This window comes from Zootoca vivipara, chromosome 1, assembly GCF_963506605.1.
Source record: "Zootoca vivipara chromosome 1, rZooViv1.1, whole genome shotgun sequence".
Taxonomy (NCBI): domain Eukaryota; kingdom Metazoa; phylum Chordata; class Lepidosauria; order Squamata; family Lacertidae; genus Zootoca; species Zootoca vivipara.
In genome coordinates this window covers 131,184,734-131,211,120 of record NC_083276.1, presented here as the reverse complement: position 1 = coordinate 131,211,120, position 26,387 = coordinate 131,184,734, and the positions used below count along the sequence as shown (strand labels likewise).

Below are 26,387 nucleotides of genomic sequence, written 5' to 3'. Positions count from 1 at the left end.
TACTGCTTGGCAGGACTGATGCAGGCCTATCAAATGGGCTACATGAAGACTGTGCTAAAGGTACTGCTTAGCTGACTGTATCCAAACATTCTGTCTCGCTACCACTCAGTCTGTTTAGAGAGGAAACTTTGATAAAGTCTGCTGAAGCTTAGGGCATGGAGAGTGCCTTCAAATGCTGGGTCACACACTCCAGAAAGAGGGAGCAGCAGCAGCTGGATTATTGCAAAACTGAGGTGGGAGATGCTCCATTAATCCAAAACTCTTAATATGGACGTAAGTCTCTGGGGAGTCTATGGATTGGCTTACCACAAAACATGAGGAATCTCCACATGAGTTTACAATTAGGATGGCAATGGCTGTTTTGTCATGAAATGACTGCCCAGGTGGACATACCTGCCCATGCACAAAGCTATTTGCCATATAACCCGAGAGTACTGAGTCCTTCCTCCCAATGCTACTACTTGCTCACTCTCAATTATGCTAACATTCACAAAGCCTGAGGCAAAATATTAAAGACACAGAGAGCAATTAGGCAGCCAACCCACATTATACTACAAATAGACACTCTAATGAGAAATTAGGAGTGGCAGTGGATGAGTGGGCTCTATGTGCTTGTCATCATCACACTTGGAACTTTCCAAAAAGGCCTTTCTGGAGGTCATATAGCTTCTTACAAAGAATCAAGGAGGAAAAGTATCCTTTGAGGGAGGTGGTGGTGAAGAAGACCAACCATGAATACACATACTATTGATATGTCTGAGATACAGAAAGATTGGCCCATGGATCTGTGATCCTTTGCAAGTATATCCCTGTAAAATAATGAGAAGGAGATGTGCTCACAGTTAAGGGGCAAGTCAGAATCTCCCATCTTCTTTCAGTTTGGGCAAATTCAACTTGGGATGAGTTTTTACAGCCTGGCCAGCAGACAGACATAGGCACAGGTTAGATGGGGTGAGGGAAAATCCTATTCATGATATTCGAATGAGCAAGCAAATACCAGGAGTAGTATTCATCTGAAGCAGGACAAGTGTGCAACCAGAGGAGGATGGAGCAGGAGGGCCAAGCAAGGTGAATTATTTAGAGCAGAACATACAGCACTTGCAATGTGAATGTCAATTTCCAACTTTAATGCCACAGAGTGACAGCTGGCCTGACCTAGGAAGTAGATATATGGCCAACCCACTAGCTGAGGCATCCCCAAACTGCGGCCCTTCAGATGTTTTGGCCTACAACTCCCATGGTCCCTAGCTAACAGGACCAGTGGTCAGGGATGATAGGAATTGTAGTCCAAAACATCTGGAGGGCTGAAGTTTGGGGGTGCCTGCACTAGCTGGATGAATGGACTGGAGGCCAGTTGGAACTTGACACTTCTATGGTATCATTGTGAAGTGAAATCTTTTAATCTTGAAGTTCCCCCAAGGCAGTGCTTAAGCACCAGGCAACTTTCTTGATTTAATTTTGGGGCACACTCTATCAAGCTGAAGGAGGAACACCCAAGAGCTTGCCTTGGGATGCCGTAGATAATATTCATAGGTGAAACAGCATGCAAAGTAGCCTGAGCCCCAGACAGTCATAGTATTAGAAAGATGGGAGAATACGGCTACTCAGTGTTAGGTGAGCAAGATATCACTTCTCTCCCCCCCCCCCCTTCCAACATGTCCTATCTCTGCCCAGTTCTGTAACACGCAATGGCTTCAACACCCCTACTGAAGGTCATAAGACCTACCGTACTGGTAGTCACTTGAGTGATCTGCCCGTCCACATCAGCCCACACCACCTCTCTGAGGAGGTTTTAATAGCACTTAGGTCACTCTGTTCACATCCTTAGGGTTTCTATGCCAGGGTATCAAATATGGGCAGCTCATTTGTGTCTTAAATGTTGATTTTAAATTTATTCAGTAATGAGCAGGAAGTTTATATTTCTTAAGTAAATTAAGAAAGAAGTTTTAGTAAACTATAGAAGTGCCGTGCATGGGAATGAATGATTCTTTACTGTTATTTCTGCCAATGCCCTCGAAGCAGAGGTCATATACATATGTGTTGCCTATTAAAATGAATGTACGGTACATAACAACTACACCTGACCTTTTGCTCCTTGCACAAGCAATGCTCTGGTGGATATCTGCAAGAATCTCAAGTGAGCCTTGGAAGGCAGATACAGGAACAGTATTTTCAAAGTCCGTATCATAATTTACAACTTTAATTATAGAGTCAATGAGAGATTGCCTATGGAATATCTTTCTTCTGTCTGATATTTCATCATGATTCTCTCCACTAGTCTTTGCATCAAGTGATTAATGCAGTGGCCAGGAGGTTTTTCACTGTCAGAGTGTTTTGGTTTTATCTATTTTGTAGCATGATGGCAACAAGCTGAAATTTGCTAAGACCTAAGACTGAAACTCTTGGGCTTGCCAATCAGAAGGTCGGCGGTTCAAATCCCCGCGACAGGGTGAGCTCCCGTTGCTCGGTCCCAGCTCCTGCCAACCTAGCAGTTCGAAAGCACGTCAAAGTGCAAGTAGATAAATAGGTACCGCTTCAGCGGGAAGGTAAACGGCGTTTCAGTGTGCTGCTCTGGTTCGCCAGAAGCGGCTTAGTCATGCTGGCCACATGACCTAGAAGCTGTACGCCGGCTCCCTCGGCCAATTATGCGAGATGAGCATCGCAACCCCAGAGTCGGTCACGACTGGACCTAATGGTCAGGGGTTCCTTTACCTTTAAGACTGAAACTACACAAATGGTAGCCCACCCTCATTCCTCACTAACACACTGGCTCCCATTGAAGTTACTGGGGTTATAGCAGAATCAGGTACACACCCACTCAACCTGCCTAAAGGGTGATAAGTGATGTTGATAGCTGCATAGGTGGTCAGGGTGCAGGAGGGGGAAGAGAAGGAGGCAGTTTTATGTTACCTCCTTCCCTGTCCCCACTGCAGGGGGGGAAATAGCAAGAACAAAGGCCAGTTGTTGTTGACTATGGCATACCCGCCAACATTTCTCTGATGAAAATAGGGACGTCCCATTCCATAATGATAGTTTTACTATTTATACCCCACACACATCTTTGTCCTTGTCCATGGAGTTTTCTTGGCAGGGATACTGGAGTGGCTTGCCAGTTCCTTCTCCAGGTGGATCACGTTTAGTCAAAACTCTCCACTATAACCTGTCCATCTTGGGTGGCCCTGCATGGCATAGCTCATAGCTTCTCTGAGTTATTCAAGCCCCTTCGCCATGACAAGGCATTGATCCATGAAGGGGATCATGGGGTCAGCCAGAGAATGCTTGAACACCTTCCACTTGCCTTCCCACCAGTCTTCAAGAACCCTTATTTCAACCCACCCACTCACCAGTCGGGCTCCTAACCTTCTCCCGGTTGATACCCACCTACCTTGCTTCAAAAACTCTGGTGGGAGTAAAGGAATGAAAAGAAAGGTGTGTGTGTGGGGGGGGGTTCCACTCCACACCCATTTCTTATGTGGCTCCCGAAGTCCTGCTACACCAGTAACTAATGTAGTGACTAGAAAACGTAGCTATTCTAGAGCTACTGATGCCCCCAGGATGTCTTATGGACATTGGTAATTCTTGGAAAACTGACACTTAAAAAACTGACACATCATAGCTGTGCTTTGGGAACTAGAGGAAGAAGGCCTGGAAATATTCTAAGATAGGATAGAGCAGGCATGTCAAACCTGCGGCCCTCCAGATGTTTTATGCCTGGGATAGAGGTCTATTACAATAATGATGGTAAGTTGTCATAAGTGGTCATGATAGAGTAAATATATTTTGAGGATTATAGATATGTACTTATTTATCTGTAATATATGAGTATATTATTTATGTTCTCTGGGTTGTCCTCATTAAAATTTATAAAAATGAAAAATGAGAGGAAGGAAAACAAGAAACTCACTCACTGCCAAAGCAGCAACAGCAGCCAGTTACACTACTGGGTGGCAGGGGTTTGGGGGTAGGGGAAGTGTTTGGGTGGTTACTGGTGAGGGCGGGGGGGGGGGAGAGATTGCATTCCTAATGATGTCATTTGGGGTGTGACTGGGTTTGATTTGACACATAACTGGACACATGACTTAGAACAGAAATAGTTAATTTACCAGCTCAAGTTATGATTCACACTGGAGGATTGTTGTTGTGGTGGTGGTGAGTTGTTGTTTTTTTAAATAAAATAATCTGCGCATATTTGTCACTTGATTGAGAACTAGATGTCACTTTTGATAGGTTCTGCCCAACTCCTGGAACCCTGCACATTAATCTCACTGGAATTTAAGTAATCTAACTGAATGCATAGTTTCAGCCAATTTAGCAGTGCTCGTTATTCACAGTAGTGTATTCCCCCCCCCCCAAAAAACCCCCACGTTTCTGTTCTTGCTATGACTAAGTCAGGGATCTGCAGAAAGAACCAATCCACAAGATCAGAATTTCTGCTGAGGTCGAGCTTTTCTGTCATTTGAATCTAATGGCAAAATGCTCCTTTTGAAACATTTCCCCTCTGCTGATTTAAGTAGCATGGAGAGAGAAAAACAAAACATATATAATCTGCAGCTATCTCTGTTTACATGTACATATACATGTGTAGGAGCTCTGATATCATACCCTCTAACATTTCTCTGATGAAAATAGGGATGTCTTATTCTATTATTATTAATTTATTTATACCCTGCATATCTTACTGGGTTGTCCCAGTCACTCTGGACGACTTCCAACACATATATAAACACAATAAAACATTACACACTAAAAAAAACTTCCTCTAAATATTGTATAGTTCCTTATGTCTTTGGCTTGGGGATCACATACTCGATCCCCTCCCACATTTCTCTGATGGAAATAGGGGCATCCTAAGGAAAAGTAGGGCATTCCAGGATCATATCTTCTGTAAATCCGGGGCTGTCCCTGAAAAATAGAGACAATTGGAGGGTCTGTGATATATGACTTGTAGTCAGAGTTACATAAATTCCAGTGAACTCTGTGGTGTTTTGGCTGCCAAGGAGCCCCTTCCCCTTGCAATGCAGCCTATGCTGGGCAAAGAAAAATGGAAGAGAAAACTTTGAACAATCTCACTGTGCCAGGCTGCACTCAGCAGGATTAAAGGCATCATAAAGATCCATCTCTCAATTATTCCAGAGAAAGACTTCTAAAATACATGTATTCCACTGATATAAAACTACAGCTCCATGATGCAGTTCAACAGGACAGAGTTTTTCCCATGCAAAGGGTGATAAATAATAGGGATTACGTTGCTTTGCAAGACAACACTGCGAGAGATCACTGCCGAGGCAAGGAGTAATAGAGACTTCATAGTCTTACCTGTGCCTCCAGGCTGTGTGTCAATGGAGACTAACCCTTCAGGGTGAATGGGGCACTAACCCACCACCCCCAACTTACCCCCACTTGCTTGCCTTCTTACAGCAATTCAGTCCAGGGGGTGGCACTGCCTGTCAGCTTCCTCTTCCCTCATCTCAGTGTTGCGGTTGTACAACTCAGCACAGAGGTGGATGGGAACAGACCTACCCTCAGTTGGCTCTGCCTGTCATTGACTCTGGTGCCACCTGCTTTTGGGCTCCCTGACTTCTGCTCTACAAGTCCCTATTTTCCAAGGACGTCCCTGATTTAGAGAAACCGTCCTGTTTTCTGATTTGATCCTGTAATGTCCCACTTTTCCTTAGGGTGTCCCTATTTTCAGCAGAGAAACGTTGGAGGATATGGAAGTGAGTGCAATGGAAGTGAGTGCACTATTTGATGTGTTCCAACCCCTGAGCCATCTGAAGGCAATCTTGTGTAGGGAAGTTTTTAAAAAATGTTTAATGTTTTATTATGTTTTTAAATATGTTAGAAGCTGCCCAGAGTAGCTGAGACAACACAGTATGGTGTGTGGGGTATAAATAGTAAAATTATCATTATGGAATGGGACGTCCCTATTTTCATCGGAGAAATGTTGGAGGGTATGCAAAGAGCAGCAGCCAACTCTGTTGTGTGCAGATTCACCTGTGTGCAAGCTTTCTTCTCAGGCAAGGATTGGCAGGTTCTTGCCTGGAGAAATGTAGTTAAGAGTTCACTGCATTTAAAGGCCTAGCCATTCTCCCAACCCCCCAGAATATCTACCTCTGTCTGTCTGTCTGTCTGTCTGTCTGTCTGTCTGTCTGTCTGTCTCTACACACACACTATTTCACATTGAAATTTGAATGTGAGTCATTATGAGAATCCAGTATTGGCTCTCGCGTAGAACAGTACAATTTAGAACAGAATAAATTAGCTGAAGGTTTTTCTGTATTTAGAAGAGAATAAATAAGCTGAAGGTTTTTCTGTATTTATTTACTCTGTAATAGTAAATAAACTACTCTAGCATCTGTAGCACACCATGTTAATAAAGTGACCAATATCAGACTCCTTATAAATAATAGAATATTTAATGGATTGCTGAATCTCAAAATGGATTTGGTTTGATTTATGGAATAGTTCAGCTGAAACATCCAGCAACATTTACTATAGATTATGGGGGTGGTGAGTGCAATGGGAGTGAGTGCACTATTTCATGTGTTCAAACTTTCTGAAATGACACACACACACCAATCTCTAATAAAGATGAAAACAACAGGAAAAAGGGGCCCAGAGATTTATGAGGGAGACTTAGGAGAAGATAGGGGCTGTCCCTGGGGAATGGACACTGTGAGTATATAATCCCTGGGCACAAGCTAAGTGGTACATTCCTACAACCTGACAACTGCTTCAAATTCCATGTGCTGGTAACTTCTGGCTGATCACACGGCTGCAAATTGACTAACCTTTCATTTGGTTACATCTGTTAAGAGGATATTTTTAGCAACTTCAACACAGCTTGTGCTCACCTCCTCCACCCTGACCCCACACCTTAAGGCAAGCTTTTGAAATATTTCCTCATTGCAAGAAAAGATAAGTATTGGACCAAGCTGGCAAAGTGTCTTTCAGAATCTTACTGCCCCCTGCCCTGTTCCCACTTAACATTATAGGACAATAAACCAGGGATGAGGTGCTACCAAATCTAGGAATGGAAGAGACATTTTAATGGCACCACATCATACCGTGTTTCCCATATTTTAAGACACCGTCTTATATTTATTTTACTCAAGAAAATAAGCCTATGGCTTATTTTCGGGGGGTGTCTTTTTTATATATTATTACTGCAAGTACGGTACATCCTTACCGCAGCCAGCGTTGCTGCTGCTGGGTCCCGCTGGCTCAGGGCTCGGGGCGCGCAGCAAGCCTCCTCCTCCCATGTTGCTGCTGCTGGATCCCGGAGGCGGCCTGCTGGGTCAGTGCCCAGCAGCACCCATGGAGCACTGGTTTGAGGAGGCGGCCTGCCAGGTTGGTGCCGATCAGCGCCACACGGAGTGCCGGATCGAGGAGCCGGTCTGCAGAGTCAGCGCCCAGCAGCTCCACGCTGGATTGAGGAGGCGGTGCTCTGCGCGGCACTGCTGGGTGCCGACCCAGCAGGCCACCATCCGACAGCCTGCCGGGTCGGCGCCAATCAGTGCCGCGCAGAGCACCGGATCGAGGAAGCGGCCTGCAGGGTTGGCACCCAGCACCGCCTCCTCAATCCAGCAGCGCCATGCTGCGCTGACTCTGGGCGCTGACTCTGCAGACTGGCTCCCTGATCCAGCGCTCCATGCGGCGCTGCTGGGCACTGACCCTGAAGGCCGCCTCCTCCTCCTGCCGCGGCCAGTGTGCTGGATCCTGCTGGCTGGCCGGGGTGCTCGGTGGTCTCGCTCCGCGCAAAGCGGAGGTATGTCTTATTTTGGGGGGTATGTCTTCTATTTCACAAATCCTTAAAAATACTGCTACATCTTATTTTATGACTACGTATTAAAATAGGGGAAACACGGTAGTTACAAACAAAATTTAATTAAATGAAGAGCTGAAGGTGCAGTGAGCAGTCCTGTTCACATAAATCTGCTGAAGCCAGACAGGCAGAGCCAAGCAATGGGTTCTTTTTTTATATATATATTGTAGCCCAGCTCTATAATATCAATGCTGAATTGAACCACTGATTCTCCCTGACTACTAAATAACCCTCGTGATGTACCTCTTTCTTGCTGGTGATGAATAAGCAGGGGCTATATTAAATGAAAATGTGCCAAGGTAATCCAAATTGCATGAACTCTTAATTTGGCATGATTTATTCTGTGCTTGCTAGTTACAGGGAAGAGAAAGGAGCTATACAAGGCGGCTGGAATTCCCAGTGGCTTTGGAAACTTCCGCAGGCAATGCCCACGTGGCTGCGCATATCTGCAGCTGTTTGAACTTAAAAAAATAAAACTTCTCAAGGAAGTTGGAACACATGCTCAGTGGCATATTCTGCCCTTTTTCTGTGTTCCCATAGAACAGGGGCATTCCCACATCCCTTTATATAATCAAGAGCACTGTTGATTTATGTTGGAAGGAAAACACTGGCAAAACAGTGCTGCTGCTGCTGTTTGGATTCATATTCTGGCAGTGCTATGACTCTACAGGCCATAAGCATTGAATGAGGTCTTGTTGCACTGGATTTGTCACCCTCCTGCTTGATCTTTGGATCTCCAGCGCTTACAGGCTTCCTCGCAGCAGTGCAGTGGGGGAAGGGATGACTCTTCAGGTGGTCGTTCCTCTTGCATCACAGTGCAGTGGGCAGGGAGAGATCTTTCTTGGTAAGATGGGAGTCAGGGCCATCACAGATTGTGACAGTTGTGAGCTTGATTTTAACAGCAGGAGGCAAATTTTAGGCCATGTAAAGGAGGGAGTTAACAACACTCGACAGACTTTTGTTTCAAAAAGTCACAATGAGTAGGAATAACAACTTGGGGCAATGATTTTGCATTCTATCAGTGCCGGGAAACTTGAAATTAAGTGACCTTTCCTCTTAAGACAGAAATGTTGCACATCACCTGGAGCCATCGTCCTTAACATTTGCAGTGACAAATTAGACGACGAGACTTGAAAGGAGGCGCATATCTCCCTGCTCTCAGATTTTAGCCTTTCCGCAGAGTCTGCCTACTAGATGTACAACTCGATTAAGTGGCTCTGCGCAGCCAGCGTGGCAAGCAGAAGTGCCACTGACATTCTGCAAAGCACAAAATGGCCATTCAGTTTCATTTGGGGAAATCCTGGGGCTAATTCACAGAACCACTTGAATGTGGGAGTGACACACCTCTCAACTGATACGCTTATGTCCCATAAAAGGCTCCCAAACTAGCACGAGAGCCCATCTAGGACAGTCAGGGATGGCCCTACTATTAGACAAAATGAGGCAGCTGCCTAAGACACCTGATTTTCAGTATCAGGAAAGGGCAGTGCTCCAACACTGCTAGTTTGTGTTTTCTTTTCTGGGGTGCTCTGGCAAGTCTTCCCTCTTAAAGCACAAGCAGTCCTGACAGCAGCACTGTTGGGTTCTTTGGAGCAATCAGAACTAGGCTTGTGGTTTCAGAATGCACTACAAATTTCAGCTGCTATCTGCAGGAAGCAACTGGAGGAAGAAGAAGAGGAGGAGGAGGAGCCTCTTTCATAGCTTGAACACTCCAGCTGTGTGGGAGTTGCTGGGAAGCTGCAGCCCTGCCTCCAAATCCAGTGGCTTTCCTGGCAGCTGTTCATGGTCCAGAGATTTTTATCTCATGCCCCAATCTACTAGTGGGGCTTCCCAAATGGGGAGGACGAGAGGGAAAAGGGGGTGGCAGCTTGTTCCCAATGCAGAATTGTAGATGAGAATTGTGGTTGTATCTGTGATTGTGTGTTATGGGTATATGTGTGGTTATGTTAAAGTTTGTGTGTGTGTGTGTGTTGAGAGTGTGCCTGTGTCTATCTTTGGAACTGTGTTAAGTGTAAATGTGTGATCATAGGAAGTGTGAGTTAGGTGGGTTTGCATTAAAATGGAGAACTGAACTAATTCCTCCCCAGTCCCTACAAGCAAGAGCCAGCTACAAAAAAAGAAAGAAAAAGTAAGAATGGCTTGATATTTGTTTTCCTTTGCAGAGCCAAATACCAATTCTTTCCCATGTATCCTGGTTTAGATGGTGTTATTAGTAAAAGCCAGCCCTAGATATCTCTTTGGCTTAGTTCCACCATCACGTGATTGTTGCAGTTGTCACATGAGAAAAATAGAGTGTAAATTAGGTACCAACTCCTGAAAGATGGCAAGACTGGAGAAGGGAAGATGTTGGCTTTTTCCTTTTCCTTTTTTTAAAACGTGAATCTTCAGGTCAGGAATGCTAGACTCAACAGCTTTCTGCATTAACCTTACTGCTGCACAGCTTTCTGCTCTTGGCCATTTATAATTAAGAAAGGCATAAAAATCAATCTCAGTGTATCGAGAGGAAATTATTGGCCACTTAACGGCCACAACAGTTTTGCAAGCAGGCATGCTAAACTGCTTAGTGCAGAAAGCACAGCAAAATGCCGAAGGGCTCTTTCCTTGCCACAAAAGGACGGTTGTTAACAGATTCGTAAGGAACAATCTTTCTAATGGGAATTTGCATCAAACATTGCTCCTGGGATATTTTTTGATTCTATAATAGAGAATGAAAATGACATCGTCAGGACTCGATCACAACCACATTATTAACTCAGACCTGTCATGAATATATTATCTGTGCCAACCCTCAGCTCTGCAGGTAATAACAAAGAGAGTGTCTCTGAGCATATCCAGAGTATGTTTTCTTCCCCTTTGAATAGCCAGCAACACATATTGGAGATAAATAAGCAGGGCTCCAGAGTTGTGAGCTCCAGGCAGCAGGTATGAGATGCCAAAAGCTCTCTCCTTAGCAAGAGGCGCTGACACATGGACTAGGATTTGGAATGGTATGTTGACTGGGTCACCAAATTAACAGCTAATCTGTGGCATCCCAGATGCCGCAGAACTCAATTCTTCATCAGTCCCAACCACCATGGCCATAGGTCAGACAACACTGCTCTTCAGAAATAATTAGAACTCAGCCCTAACAGTCTTTGAAGATTTGCTTGAAAGTGTACTATTTTTGAGATGAATTTGTAAGTCAGCTGTTGACTAGTCCTTTGAAATTCCATCTATTTTACATCCAAGCACTGAACGCAAGTGAAGGAAGTGCACAAAAGCACCTGAACATATGTTTGGGGTCCAGGCTGTCTGAAACACCATATTCCCTCATAAGAACCTGCCTGGACACTGAGATCTTGTGAGAAAGGCCCTTCTCTCTGTCCCTCCACCCTCACAGGTGTGCTTGGTGGGGACGTGGAACAGGGCCTTCTCAGTGGCTGCTCCCAGACTTTAGAACACTACCTTATAGAAGCTAGACTGGCTCCCTCCTTGCTGTCCTTCTACCAGCAGGAAGGGAAAACTTTCTATTCCAACAGGCCTTTGGGAACTAATTGTTTTTGAGGAAAAGGCTGGTGCTGTGATATTTTTATTGTTGTCTGTTTCTAAAGGATCATTTTATAATATTTTGATTCTATTCATGTTTAATTAGATTTTAATTATTGACTTTTTAATGTTTTTCGTTTGTTCTATTTTTATCTGACGTCATGAGAAGAGAAGACTTCTTGGAAAAGACCCTGATGTTGGGAAAGATGGAGGGCACAAGGAGAAGGGGACGACAGAGAATGAGATGGTTGGACATGAGTCTGACCAAACTGCGGGAGGCAGTGGAAGACAGGAGTGCCTGGCGTGCTCTGGTCCATGGGGTCACGAAGAGTCGGACACGACTAAACAACAACAACAACAATTTTTTTATCTGTGGAAGCTGCTTCAAGTCTCAGGCTGAGAAATAGCTGGGATATAAATAAATATAATAATATTCATTATTATAGATATCATTATAGTTATTAAAAGCTGGCATACTTATCCCCCCCATAGGGATTGCAGGGGGAGGGGGGCAACAAAGAACTGTCTGGAAAAACAGTATTCCCTCCTGCTCCACCCTCCTGGCATGAGAGCCCACCTTTCCTCAGGCCACAGACAGCCACCACAAGACAGCAAGCAGCCTGGAGCCCCTCCTGTCTTCCCCAAAACACTGAGCAAAAGCCCTGTTTAGTCTACATATGTGTTAAGGTGTCCCAATATGAACAGTGTCGAAGCTGTTTCCCACAGCTGCTCCCTCCAGATATGTGAACCTTATTCTGATGAATATTCTGTGGCAAAATGGAGGCTGCAGAGAGGATCCACATTGGGCAAAAGATACCAGCATTGTAGGGGGTTGGACTAGGTGAATCTGTTAGTTCCTTCCAACTCTACAATTCTACGACCAGAGAGAGAATGGTGGCACTTCTGCAAGTCCATAACGTAGGAAGACCCTTGGTTCATCAGGGGCCTTCAAATACAGCGTTCTATCATCCTCAATAGATCCCAATAATGCTCATTTACTTCTAAGTAATTCATATTGAAATAAAGGAATAAGTCGGGTTCAGAAGCAGGGTTTTTAATGTGATGTTTTTCAGATCAATTATAGGATATTTACTTAGCACAGGTGGAGTGGGATTTTGTGGTGAGCCATAGCCAAAAGAACGGAGCAGGAGAAAGTCTTCTGTCGTGCCTGAGGATGGGAGGGCAGCCCTCTGCCTTCCAGGTTTCAAAGCACAAATAGCAGCTCCTCTTTAAGACTGCATGTAACAGCCCCCCCCCCAGAGCGACAAACAGCAGCAGCAGCAGCAAAGCCAACCCCTTCCCTCGACTCTTCCATGATGCAGGGAAAGGCAAAAAGTGTCATACAATTCATAGAATAGAAGCCCCAGCTTACTGGATGACTTTAAGCCTCAGAGGCAACACAGAAGCTCCTTTCCTTGGCTTGAATATCAGTCTTCAGAATGCCTAATATTTGCTTTCTTTCCCCCACCCTTCCGCCAATACCTGCACTTTGTACTGTTATGGCAGTTTCCCCAACATATCTGATAGACTTCAGGGAAGAGAGGGGAGGGAGGGATTGGAACCCTGTTATGCTCTAGATAACAGAGGTGTGAGAAGGGCCAGTTGGGGGTCATAACTGGGCTGTGAATGAACCAAGCTCTCTTGAAGACCCCAGTTATGAACTGAGCCAGTAGAGTGGACGCTCGGGTTGCAAACATAATCCATGTGGGAGGCACGTTCGCAACTTGCAGCGGTCGCAACCCGCAGCACCACATCTGCACACGCATGGGTCGTGATTCAGCGCTTCTGTGCATGCACAAAGCACATTTTTAAAAATTTAAAATAAGCTTTATTACTTATTAAAACATCAAAAAATCATAACAGACAAACACATACAGAATGCAAACATGTACAGAAAGCAAATTATAACAAATCATAACAAATCATATCAACACAAATCATAATAACCTCCATCCAACTGAAGTGAAAAAAGGAAGAAAGGAAAAAAAAAAAGAGAATAGAGGGAGAAACTAGAAAAGAAATATAATAAAAATCAACTTCCTATCATTTTAATATTGTTTCCCTCTCTCAATAAATTACGTTTACCATGCTTCTTCCTCATTGAATATAGATAAAAATAAAAGGTATCATGTCATTCTTAAATTATCTTTATGCTTAACTTCTTGTGAGTCTTACCCTAGCCAAATCACCAATTTTGTATTTATACCCTCTTTACACAAATAATCCTCCACATATCTCCATTCCTCTTTCAATTTTTGTTTTGGGACACTCCTAATTACCGCCGTCAATCTTGCTAGATTCATGAATTCTACCAACTGGATTGATGGTATTTTATCCCCCTTCTAATTTTGAGCCAACAACATTCTGGCTGCTGCGCCGGCGTACAAGAGAATATTTTTCCTATCACTCGGGATATTATCAGGTATTATGCTTAATAAAAAGATCTCTGGCTTTTTCTCAAACGTCATCTTCAGCATTTTCTTCAATTTTTCATAGAGTTCTGACCAGAATTTAAAAACCTTACTGCAATTCCACCAACAGTGGAAATAATTACCGTGGTACCTCTACTTACGAATTTAATGCGTTCCGAACACACATTTGTAAGTCGAAAAAATTTGTAAGTCGAATACCATAGGAATGCATTGTGAGAAAAAATTCATAAGTCGAAGCAACCCTATCTAAAAATTCATAAGTAGAAAAAATCCTATCTAAACCGCATCCAAGATGGCGGACGGAGCTCCGTTCGTAAGTAGAAACATTCGTAAGTAGAGTTATTCGTAAGTAGAGGTACCACTGTACCTATTTGTTCTTTGCACTTCTAGCATTTATCCGAATTATTCCTTTAAAAAATTGCTAATTTTTCTGGCGTCAAATGCCATCTGTATATCAATTTCATCATATTTTCCCTAATTCCCATACAGGCCGTAAATTTCATATCCACCCTCCACAAATTATCCCATTGACTCCTATAAATTGTTCTACCAAAATCTTGTGCCCATCTTATCATCACTTTTTTTACTTCTTCGTCTTTCATATCCCATTCTAGTAAGAATTTGTATATTTTTGAAAATGGTTTAATAGAATTCTCAATCAATAATTCTTGTAATTTGGATCCATTTTTGGAAAATCCCATTATGTTTATTAAATACGCTTTGAATTTGATAGTAATGTAACCAACTCATACAGTACTGTTCAATCTGTTGATATGGTTTTAACACATATTGGTCATTTTCTTTCACTAATAGATCTTTATATGTTAACCATTTTCCCCCTTTAGGTTCTCTGTTCATCGCTGTCATGCTTCCTGCCACGTTTTAGGTATTATCCCTTCTTCCAGGATTTTATTTACTAATTTTTGATATATCTCAACCAATTCATCCTTAACCAATTCATCTTTAACCAATTTAGCACTTCTGCATATGCACAAGGGCCGAAACCTGGATGTAACCCATTCGGGTACTTCCGGGTTCATGCGGTGCGCAACCTGAAGCGTCTGTAACCCGAGGTATGACTGTATTGTCACCCAGCACTCTTTTCAGACTATACTGAAGATGGTTCTAATCATACAGAGCAGTAAAAGTAAGCTTCTGGTCCTCATGTTTGCTAAGGCATGTAAGAAAATGTTCAAGCTATCTCAGCTACAGTTTGGGGCTTCATCACCTGCATCTTGTCTTGCTACCTGTCTCTGTTATGGCTGCCAGTTGTTTCCTCCAATCCATACACCACGTTCCAGGAGTCTAGCCGTTACTTGCCTTGCCCATTATCTCCTACTCCTGCCACTCTTCCATGCATCCTCTGCACTGGGGCAGAAGTAAAAGCACAATGCCACCTGGCTGCTTGACCTCTGTATGGCTGTAGAGTGGAGAAGGTGTTAACACTGGCATCAGGATCTATTATCACAGCAACCAGGAATCAGATTGCTCTTAGCCAGGGCCAGATTGAGGTTTGATGAGGCCCTAAGCAACTGAAGGTAAAGGGGCCCATTATATGCCCAGCTGTCCTTTGTCAACAAAAAATCGCCGCTGTTTCTTGTGTTGAATATATGCTATATGTATGGTAATTTATGGATCTAATAGGTATCTAAAGCCATTTGCACATGTTGCCATGCACCTAGTCCATGCTGAATGTAGGCACCCTATATATAGAAATGAGCAAACCAGTAATATTTTAGGGAGAAGGCTAGCAGGCGGGGCCCATTACTTACACTGTAGGAGCCTACACAACACAAAATACTGTTGCTGTATGTAGGTTTTATTTGTTTTTTATCTATAGCTTGTTTAGCTTATACGTAAATCCAGCACTGTTCTTGGCACAAGCTTAGCACAAACTAATTCACAAAGTTTGTGTGGAGCTACCGTACACTTACAAGTCCCAGCTTTTCCTAATGAAGTTAAGCTTCTAAGTGGTGTACAGAAGTTTATTTTTTTAAAAAGAACACACACACACACATTCTTTTTTATGTATTGAAAGCTTACCATTTTTGCAGACTGGACAACACTGTTCTGGTTCATAGACTGGGTTGACACATTCAGGAACGGCACAGTCTGCTACAACACAGTGAACTTCATTGCTGGGCTCACAGCGACACCATTCACATGGAGAGGGCTAGGAACAAAGCTCAAATTAGCCCATTTTTCCCCTTCTAGTAGCGCCATCAGTTAGTATTATTTATATCTCAAGACATAAAACCCACTTAGCTTATTCATTTGACAATATGGCACATGCACATCATGTAACAACAATGAGCTTTACTTTATCGACAAAGTTCTGACAGTTCATGCTTCCAAGGAGTCAACAAAAGTTCCATAGGAGGGAAGGGTGTGTGGACAAAAATGCCCCTTTCTTCTCCTGCCACTGCAATATTGACCAGATAAAGGGTTAGGATTTCACCATTGTTGTTTGACCCAGAAGCCAACTTCCCCATCCTAAAGGAACACGCATATGTCCTGAGGCTGGGAGGACAAATTAACACTGGGCAAAGCCACACCATACACCCAATGCAATGTACAATAATCCTGGATATTTTAGCCCCCCCCCCAGCTAGAGTTCCTAGCACCCTTAATAAACCACAGTTTCAAAGCTTCTTTGGGGGAAGTCATGTGCTTTAAATGTGTGCTTTAAATCTATGGTGTGGATCTGGCCAATACTGTATTGAGGAAAGACTGGAGCAGAACCTCCAGTTATATTTCCCATAATTTTCGTACTGCATTTTAGACCTGAGCTAAAATTGCAGAAAGACCACAAGTGCTGTTGCCGTCTGGTGAATGTGGCCCAATTCTACTTTGCCATTTTAAATTCCCTGCAGGGTCCTGGACATAGCCATGCTATATTGGATCATTGCTGGAAATTCCAAGTGGCCAGTCCAATGGTCTTGAACTGCTGCAGAGTGCAGTGCACTGCTGCTACTCACTGCCAGCGAGCCCATGAGCATGGGCCCTGACCTTGGTGGGGGGCACAAGTTGTCAGGTAACAAAGCAGGTAGCACTTTGCCTGGGGCCACCTCAAACCTGGAGCTGGCCTTGCTAAAACAAAATTCCCTGTCTCATTTTCATTGTTGTAGAGAAGTGCCCCTGTTTTCAGTGGAGTTCTGACTATGCACTTAAGAGTCTATTTTTCACCCAAGTTCTGACACTAGAAGCATGGGCATAGCCAGGATTTTTGTTGCAGATTTTTATTTATTTGTATTGATTTGTGGGAACAGCTGTCCCCCTGCCCCCCTCCTTGGCTATACCCTTGACTAGTAGGCTGGTTTTTAAGACTTCAGAGAACCATGCACTCCCTGATTAAGTCAGCAGGCTTAGCTGTTAAACAAAAAGTTCTCTCTCATTGAACATGCAAATTCTCGTATGATAACTAAAACTCACAAAAAATTGCCTCAGCTCTACATGTCAACCTCTTGGTTATTTATAGAAATATCTAGAAATAAGATCTGTAATAAAAACACCTTATTTGTTTCCTAGACATGTAATGCCCGCAGGATGAAAATGTGTGACTCAGTCTGAAAGACCCTCTGACTGGACTCTTCTCCAGCCTCCAAACCCTTCCATTGATGATGTGCAGAGACAACTCATCTCATCTAAATTCTCCTGGCTGCCTCTGTTGCTTTCCAGAAAGATAAGGCACCTGAACTGTAACCCACAGGGGCACAGGGTGTAGTAATGGCTCCTGGGGTGGTGCGCCTGCCAAGGCGCACACACACAAGTGTGCCTGCCCCTCCAGCCCAGCCCTCGCCACCACCATGCAGTACTGGCACGCTTGAGAAGCTCACTTGGAAACGCGGGAGAAGCACCCATTCCCTCCAGCCAGCCCTGTTTCTTCAGTGGACCTCACTCGCCTCCTGGGAGACGGAAACATAGGGCTCCGATGGGGCACCCTCAATGGATGGAAGCCCTTTGCACATCTTTCTACATGCTCATCCTGTTTCATGGTCTATTGACCATAGATGGCAATGTACCAAGAGCTTGTTTCCACAATCACTACCTCAGGATAGTTATCTAAGGATCCCACTCTGCCTGATGCATTTTACAGAAGTAATAGCTCTACTGTTTCTTAAAACTTGCATTTTTCTAGAATAGCGTAATATGTATGGGAGGGGATGCTCCAAATCCATACTCAGCTATGAAATCCCTTGAATGACATGGAACACTAAACTCTCAGTCTCACCTACCTCACCAGGCTGTTCCGAGGGTGCTCTGATCTATCTAATATTGCACGGTTTTTACTGGGACAGGTCAATCTGGAAAGGACATTGTTCTTGCAACTGACTGCACTCTTGCATCTAGACCAAGGATGTAGATGCACCAGGAGTCAATGTCTACCTAAAACAATGTTTAAAATCACTTTAAAACATTAACACTTATTTACAAAAGTTTTGTAAACAGGTTAATACATTGGCAGGATTTTAAGAACACTTGTTATTTTAGAAATAGTGTAGGAAATTTGAGGTAGAAAAATAATATGGAGTAGAAATGATGTGCAGTTGAAAGCACATTTAAGGAACCAGGGGAGAGGGGAGAGGGAAGTCACAGGATTCAGAGAATCCCATTTTATGGATTTGATATTGCTTTTATGTATATTTTTCTTTGTGGTTTTTTTTGTTATCTGTGTTGAAAATCTAATACAAATATTATGAAAACAAAACATTAACACTGGTGCCATGAATGCAGTTTAAATTAAATGAAGAAGGGGTGAATATATACCGTATATTATGGCGTTACAGTTTTTGAATGGTGTTGCTTTCTCTGCTACATGAATTGCAAAACAATGCTAAAGTCTTGCAGACATAAAGCTCTTTGCAGTTCACCTCGGAGATGCTCCATCTGTCTGGAATCAAACAATCTGTTCCTAAGAAATTCATGTCTGCCCCGAAATGAGCTAATTAAAGCTTCGTCTCCTTTGTCTCAGCGCCTACAGTCTCTAATCCTTATCACCATTCTGCTTCCTTGCGACTCTGGCAAATTAGATAAAAATCAGTAGTCCTTAAGCAAAAGGAGGAATCTGTGGGAGGTGGATCACCCTGTCTAATCATCATTCTGTCTCTATGTTCCCTTTGATTTTTGCCATAGAAAATTATCACATACAAACACACACATACGCACACTTTAGTGACTAAGACCCAGGGATGCTTTCAGCTAGTTTCTGTGGTATAACAGAGACCTTCCTTCATCAGCACATCCTGTGGGATTTCTTTTTCACCAGAATATTACACTCTTTTCAGAGATGTCAAGAAATGTCTTGCAAGTTTCCAGTGGTGCTACAAGCTAGCTGCATATTCTGGGGATGGAAGAGCCTCAAATAGATGTGGAAAATGCCCCCGAATGACTTTGCTCTGAGTAAATGAGACATGACAGATGTATCTTTTTTGCTTCTGTGGTGTTAGTGTTACCTGAAAATGACACCAGAGAGAAATAGGATATTGTATGACACGGAAAGCAACTGTCCGGATGAGAGAAAATCACACCACTGTATGGCATCAAGAAATGTTCAAATCTTTGGAGAAGGAGCATTTTTGGAAACAGTTCTGGACCTTTCCCCTCCATTTATTTCCCACACCATCAAATCTTGAGCTTGTTTTTTGTGCCGTGCAAGCAAATAAATCTCCCCCCACCCTGTTCCAAACTCATACTATTTTCTCACTCTGGAAAATTTTTCCATCATCCATTACCAATACCATTGCTTAAAATTATGAAGCCTTTGCACAAGAATCAATACATGCCCTTATCACTCTACTCCCAGGCCTTGAGAAACAGAAATATGTCACTCTCAAAGGCTTTCATAGGTCCTAAGCAGAAGTTAAAGACGTTCAGCACCTTATATAAGAGATAACAATTGTCCAAATGTACTTAATGGGGCACACCTGGACCTCACTCACAAGTAGTCACAGTGGCTAATAGCTGCCAGTTGGATGGAAAAGACTGAGATGTGATGCTCTCTCCCCCCCCCCAAGAAAAATAGGTGTAACACCATGAAGCAGATGCCACACACAACACAAAATGCTAGGCTGTGGGAGTGTCTCTTCCACAGACTTGAAGCAGCTGCAGGGGCTGCTGCAGTCAGGAACCTAAATTGTGTGACATGTCACATATATAACAGCCTTTACTGTACTGTAGCTTCCCTTGGGGAGTTCTCGGCCTTAATCCACAGTTCCTTTAAAGAGTCATCTTGGACTCAGTTACATTAGTAAAAAACCAACAAGCCATTTTATATGCATACTAGCTGGCCCTCCCACGCGTTGATGTGGGTTATTTGTGTGATTTCCCCTTCTCTGTGCCAATCCAGGACGCATCCCTGTGATTCCCCCACTCCTCCCCTCACCCCCAGCTTATCTCTGTGATTCCCCCCTCATCCCCCTCCCTCATCCCTGTGAATCCCCCAAATCTGTCCTGATCCATGACCTATTATGCCCCCTCTTTCCCCCTGGCTTATCCCTGTGATTTCCTTCCTCTCCTCCGTCCAACCCCCCCCCCCCGTTATCCCTGTGACCCGTTCATTCTGCACACAATCATTCCCTCAATGCGTGTGTTCTGTAAAATTTTGCCCTGTCCCAACCCTGACTCCCCTACCCACGTGTGCTATGTGAAATAACATTTATTCTACCCTTGTCTGAAGCATGTCCATGACTTATATCCAATCTTTCTCTTGTCATGGAGCCTGTTTTCACGTCCCGGGAGATCCAGGCTCCCACAGGGGCTTTCCATCCAGTGCCCCCAGCCCCTCTTTCCTTCTGAAGTCGAAGGTGGTGGTGGGCATCTGCGGATGAGACTGCATCTTCCCATACCCCCCCCCCCCGGAAGACTTCGGGAGGCTGCATACTCCCATTTACAGCCTCGTAAATTACCCCATGGGAACTGGAGAGATGGTATTTTCAGCCATCTTCTACGGCGATCCTCGCCATCATTTTCTCTCTGCTCAGCTGAGGTGTGAGTTTGGATGAAAGTTACCTCAGAACCAGTGTCCCTTAATCTCATCGCACCCCTCCTCACTCACTGTCAAAGCCTCCATATAGCCCCTGTCCATGTACTCTTGGACTCTCCAGACCTGCAAGACCTTGGCTGGTCTCTCAGGCTGGCTCTGATCAAGGTCTGTGCGCAGGTTTTGACTCTTTAACCAACTTAACATTTTTGGTTGAAGGTGTGTTTTTAGTCTTCTCCATTTTCGGAACATAAGTCCTTTCAAAACTACCGTAATCAGAAAGGGTTCTATATCATTACGCCTCTGGTATTTGGGAATTTCCCCCTGTTCCACTGAGAGAACTTGCCCACTTCTCTGTGGTGCAAGCAACTCTGCCCTAAGCTGTATCTCTTGCATTTTAAAGCAAAACATTTCTTTTTAATGCTCCCTTTCATTTTCATTTTCTTCTACCTGAATTCTAGCTAATTTCTCTCTTTCCTCCACCTGTATTTTCACTTGCCCTGTTTGGCTTTCATCTGTTTCATTTTCATCATTTCGAACTCCTGACTGGAACTCAACCTGGTATTACTTTCTAACTAACGAGGCTCCTTCCTCTAGCTATAAGAAAGCATATTTTTATGTGTATAAGATGCCCCCATGTAAAATATGACCCCAATTTTTTTGAACCCCAGATTAAGAAAACATTATTTTAAACATCAAAGCACCAGTACCCTGAGCTGTGGGGTGTGTGTGCGCGCGCGCACACAGGCAGCAGCAAAGCACGCCTCACCAACACCCGATATTCCCCAAAGTTGTTGAGCTTTCTGGGAGCAACAGTGGCTCCAGCCCCCCTGCAGCCCCCCTGCTACCCTACAGCCACAATGCAGGCAGAAATGGTAAGTGAAATGATTGGCAGTTCCAGCAGCTTCTTCACGGCAGCCGTGGGAAGGTAAGCGGTGTTTTTTTTAACCCCTGTGGATTCGCACAGAGAAGGTCTGTATGAAAGGAGGTGGTCTTTCAGATATTTGAGGTCTATGTTATGTTAGCAGTCCTGCACGGGAGACGAGCCTTTGCAGTGCAGCTGATAACATGCATAGCATTGCAAAATGCAAGCCGTGTTTCCTACCATACAGACCCGCCTTCATGAATCTAAAAAGGAATAATATTTTGTGGGCAAAATAACTCCTGGCTCTAAAACCACAGGGCCACACTCTAGGCCCAATAACTCCAATTAATCCATACCATGCGATGTATTTTTTTATGCTGTAAACCACCTTGTGATCTTCAGATAAAGGGAGGCATATAAATGTAACATTTTTATTTTTTTAATTTTTTAATTTTTAATTTTTTTTTTTTACAAAGCCGTTTTAATTACATTTCCACTTCAGATCCACTGTCCCAGAATGACCTGCCTCTTTGCAATCACAATGAAGGGTGCGCCATTCATGCAATATTCACTACAATGCAAAGAGGCTTTTGCTGTCCAGAACTTTCTCATTCCCGCAACAACCTTGAAAGGGAGGTCAGAATTATGTCCTCTTTACAAGTGGGAAAATAGGTGAATTGCCCAAGACCACTCAGTAAATCCATGGCTGTCCACTAAGGAATCCTGTGACTCCCCCTGAGTTAAGAGTCTCAAAAATAATATTGTAGAGTTGGAAAAGTTTCAGAAAAGGGCCACCAGAATGATCAATGGGTGGAGTAGCTACCCCAGGGGTCCTCAGACTTTTTCAGCAGGGGGCTGGTCCACTGTCCCTCAGACCTTGTGGGGGGCCGGACTATATTTTGAAAAAAAATATGAACGAATTCCTATGCCCCACAAATAACCCAGAGATGCATTTTAAATAAAGGACACATTCTACTCATGTTAAAACATGCTGATTCCTGCACCATCCATGGGCTGGATTTAGAAGGCGATTGGGCTGCATCCGGCCCCCGGGCCTTAGTTTTGGGACCCCTGAGCTACCCTATGAAGAAAGGCTGCAGAGTTTGGGAATTTCCAGTTAATAGAAAAGGCGAGGAAGAGGCAACATGATAGAAGTTTATGAAGTCATGCATGGCATGGAGAAAGTGGACAGAGAAAGGTTTTCTCCCTGTCTCATAACTCTGGAGTCCGTGGATATGCAATAAAGCTAAATGTTGGAAGATTTAGGGGAAATAAAAGAAAGCGTAGAGCACTGAATAGTCAAGTGATGGAGCTCAGTTCCACAGGAGGAAGCAATGGCCACCAACCTGGACGACTTTAAAAGAGGATTAGGCAAATTTAAGGAGAAGAGACTATCAATGGGTACTAGCTAGGATGGCTCTCCTCTACCTCCATGCTTCTGAATTCCAGTTGCTGGAAACCAGGGGAGGGGAGAGGGCTCTTGTGCTCACACTCTGCTTTCTGGTTTCCCTCAAGCATCTGGTCGGCCACTGTGAGAACAGGATGCTGGACTAGTTGGGCCATTGGCCTGATCCAGCAAGCTATTCTTATGTTCTTTCGTCAGACTGGGAAGACTGAAGTTCAAATCCTTCTCCAACCACAAAGCTCACTGGCTGAGCCTGGGTTCCTCGCTGTCTCTCTGCCTTACCTATCTTGGGTTGCTGGGAGGATAACATGGCAGGGGGAACCATGCAGCCCCTGCTTGAGTTCCTTGAAAAAGAGTTGAGCTATAAATGTAATCAATAAATCCTCTGTGCCACGAGGAGCCAATTAAGAACAGCATGCAGGGATGAGACTAGAATGAATCCTTCCTCCGATACGTTTATTTTCTATGTGAAGTGTGTGTGTGTGTGTTGTGGGTGTGTTTAAATTAAGAATTATCCAATCGTGCAGTCAACTGTGCAATCTGAAGTGCTACACCCCCAAAATGCTTTGCTGCTTGACTCTGCATAAACTAGTCTTGACTGCTCATTTGCACATTCAGATAATCAATTAATGCTACAATAAACTAGAAATGAACATATACGTATGAATGACTGCACACCCTAATACAAAATGTATTTCAATCTATATACATTTAATTGTGGTTTAAAAGGTATCAGAGTGTGCTTTTATCCATTCTTAATATAGCAAGTGGTTTGAGATACATTAACAGAAATGTATAATAGAACCCCATGGTTCTGTTCAAGCTTCTGCGAATCTCAGATTTAGACCAAATACAACAGGTTTCAAAAACAGGCTCTCAGAGAATAGCTCATACCTTTCAGGAATTTGTCTAGGCTGTGTCAGTAAATACCAAATCTTTACCATGGTGCACATGACCCCCCCCCCAATAATAATTTAAATCTGTTGGGTGCAGATCCTACAAAGTTTTCTGTACTTCTTGTGGTATACAAATATAATAAATATTCCCACCCTGTGCTTTTGGGAGAGCAGAAAGTGAACTGGGAACTTTGATCTTCATAAACCTCCATCATGTTTGCCTTTAGCTTTTTCTTCTCTGAGCCAAAGAGATGTCATATTTTAGGCTCTGCCTATGATGAGAGCATTCCCTATTCCTATTCATTTGTATTTTTCCTTCCAGGAAAAAATGTCCAGTTGAATTATACCACTTTTTAGGTCGGACGACTAGTGCATGCAGTATGTCAAAGGGACTCATGACACATTTAATGGTCTCATGATATTTTCCATATTATGCCCTAATTGCACTAATTGTACAGTTGCATTTGTTTCCTAATTATGCTTCATCTGCCATTTGACAGCTGCAGCATATTGCAGTTCTTCCTCTTTCCTAAACCTTCGGCTCAAATCTGTGTTGTTTGCTATGACAGGACATCGGCAGCAGATCACTTTGTTAGTAACCACTGGATTAGGCTCACAAATCTCTCCTGAAGACAGGCTTTAGAGATAGGCTAAAGAAATGCTTTAACTTGAAGATAAAGTTCAGTGGAGCTTGCTCCCAAGGAAGTATGTACAGGATTGTAGCTTGACAAACAATAAGTCCTTCATGTTCAAATATATAAAAGGACGTCATATAGAGGAGGGAGAAAGGTTGTTTTCTGCTGCTCCAGAGAAGCGGACACGGAGCAATGGATTCAAGCTACAAGAAAGAAGATTCCACCTAAACATTAGGAAGAACTTCCTGACAGTAAGAGCTGTTTGGCAGTGGGATTTGCTGCCAAGGAGTGTGGTGGAGTCTCCTCCTTTGGAGGTCTTTAAGCAGAGGCTTGACAGGCATATGTCAAGAATGCTTTGATGGTGTTTCCTGCTCGGCAGGGGGTTGGACTGGATGACCCTTGTGGTCTCTTCCAACTCTATGATTCTATGATTTCTATGATTGGAGAAAGTCACAGGTTAAAGAGCTGAGAAATGGCCCAGGAACTGGTGGGGAGGGACATACCTCCGGCTCTCTCCCTCCCCCCCTTGATTTTCATGTCAACTCCATCTGTTTTAATCCCCTTTGGGCTTCTCCTCCTCAGCTACAGTTCAGCTCCAGCTGCCATGGCTGTTTCCTTAACATTCCCAGGCAAATGTCACACATGGGTATGTGCACACTGAGGGTGAAAAGGTGTTTTTCATAAATTGTGTATGAATAAAGGTGTTTTGTTAGTATTAGGGGTGTTATTTCAATATGGTTGGTTTTGAGTTCCCCAAGGTATCAAACAACAGCATTGATGTAGCGCTGATGCTGTTCCTTCGGTTACAAAACAGATGTTCTGACACATTGTGTTATATTCTGATAGGAATATGAAGGATGCCATTTATGAAGGATGCCATTCATATGTAGCACTTATAGGTGATAAATGACACTTATACACAATACTAATGTTCAGGTATATGTTGAATCTCTTATATGTGATTCACTAAGATGTTTTTCTTAAAAAGCAGAGACATCACCTTGCCGACAAAGGTCCGTATAGTTAAAGCTATGGTTTTCCCAGTAGTGATGTATGGAAGTGAGAGCTGGACCATAAAGAAGGCTGATCGCCGAAGAATTGATGCTTTTGAATTATGGTGCTGGAGGAGACTCTTGAGAGTCCCATGGACTGCAAGAAGATCAAACCTATGCATTCTTAACGAAATCAGCCCTGAGCTCCCTGGAAGGACAGATCATGAAGCTGAGGCTCCAATACTTTGGCCACCTCATGAGAAGAGAAGAATCCTTGGAAAAGACCCTGATGTTGGGAAAGATGGAGGGCACTAGGAGAAGGGGACGACAGAGGACAAGATGGTTGGACAGTGTTCTCGAAGCTACGAACATGAGTCTGACCAAACTGCGGGAGGCAGTGGAAGACAGGAGCACCTGGCGTGCTATGGTCCATGGGGTCACGAAGAGTCGGACACGACTAAACGACTAAACAACAACAAGATGTTTTTAAGTCACAGGAATAGTCTGAGAACCAAATGTGATCTTATTTTATAATTGATGATATATTTAGTATGTCTAATGCAGGGGTAGGCAACCTAAGACCCAGGGGCTGGATGCGGCCCAATCGCCTTCTCAATCCAGCCCGTGGACAGTCCGGGAATCAGCGTGTTTTTACATGAGTAGAATGTGTCCTTTTATTTAAAATGCATCTTTGGGTTATTTTTTGGGCATAGGAATTCGTTCACCCCCCCCAAAAAAAGTCTGGCCCACCACATGGTCTGAGGGACAGTGGACCGGCCCACAGCTGAAAGAGGTTGCTAATGGGTTTGAATGGAGTTATGAATGGAGATACG

The 26,387-nt window shown here is 43.7% G+C and overlaps 1 protein-coding gene across 1 annotated transcript in view; it reads right to left on the bottom strand.

Annotated features, from left to right (window-relative positions):
- VWC2L (von Willebrand factor C domain containing 2 like) overlaps positions 1-26,387 on the bottom strand; it is a 118,169-nt gene that overhangs the window by 59,523 nt on the left and 32,259 nt on the right. The window contains exon 2 of the mRNA XM_035134157.2: positions 15,826-15,955. Within this exon, the coding sequence (XP_034990048.1) occupies positions 15,826-15,955 (130 nt within the window). The remainder of the gene's footprint in view (positions 1-15,825; positions 15,956-26,387) is intronic.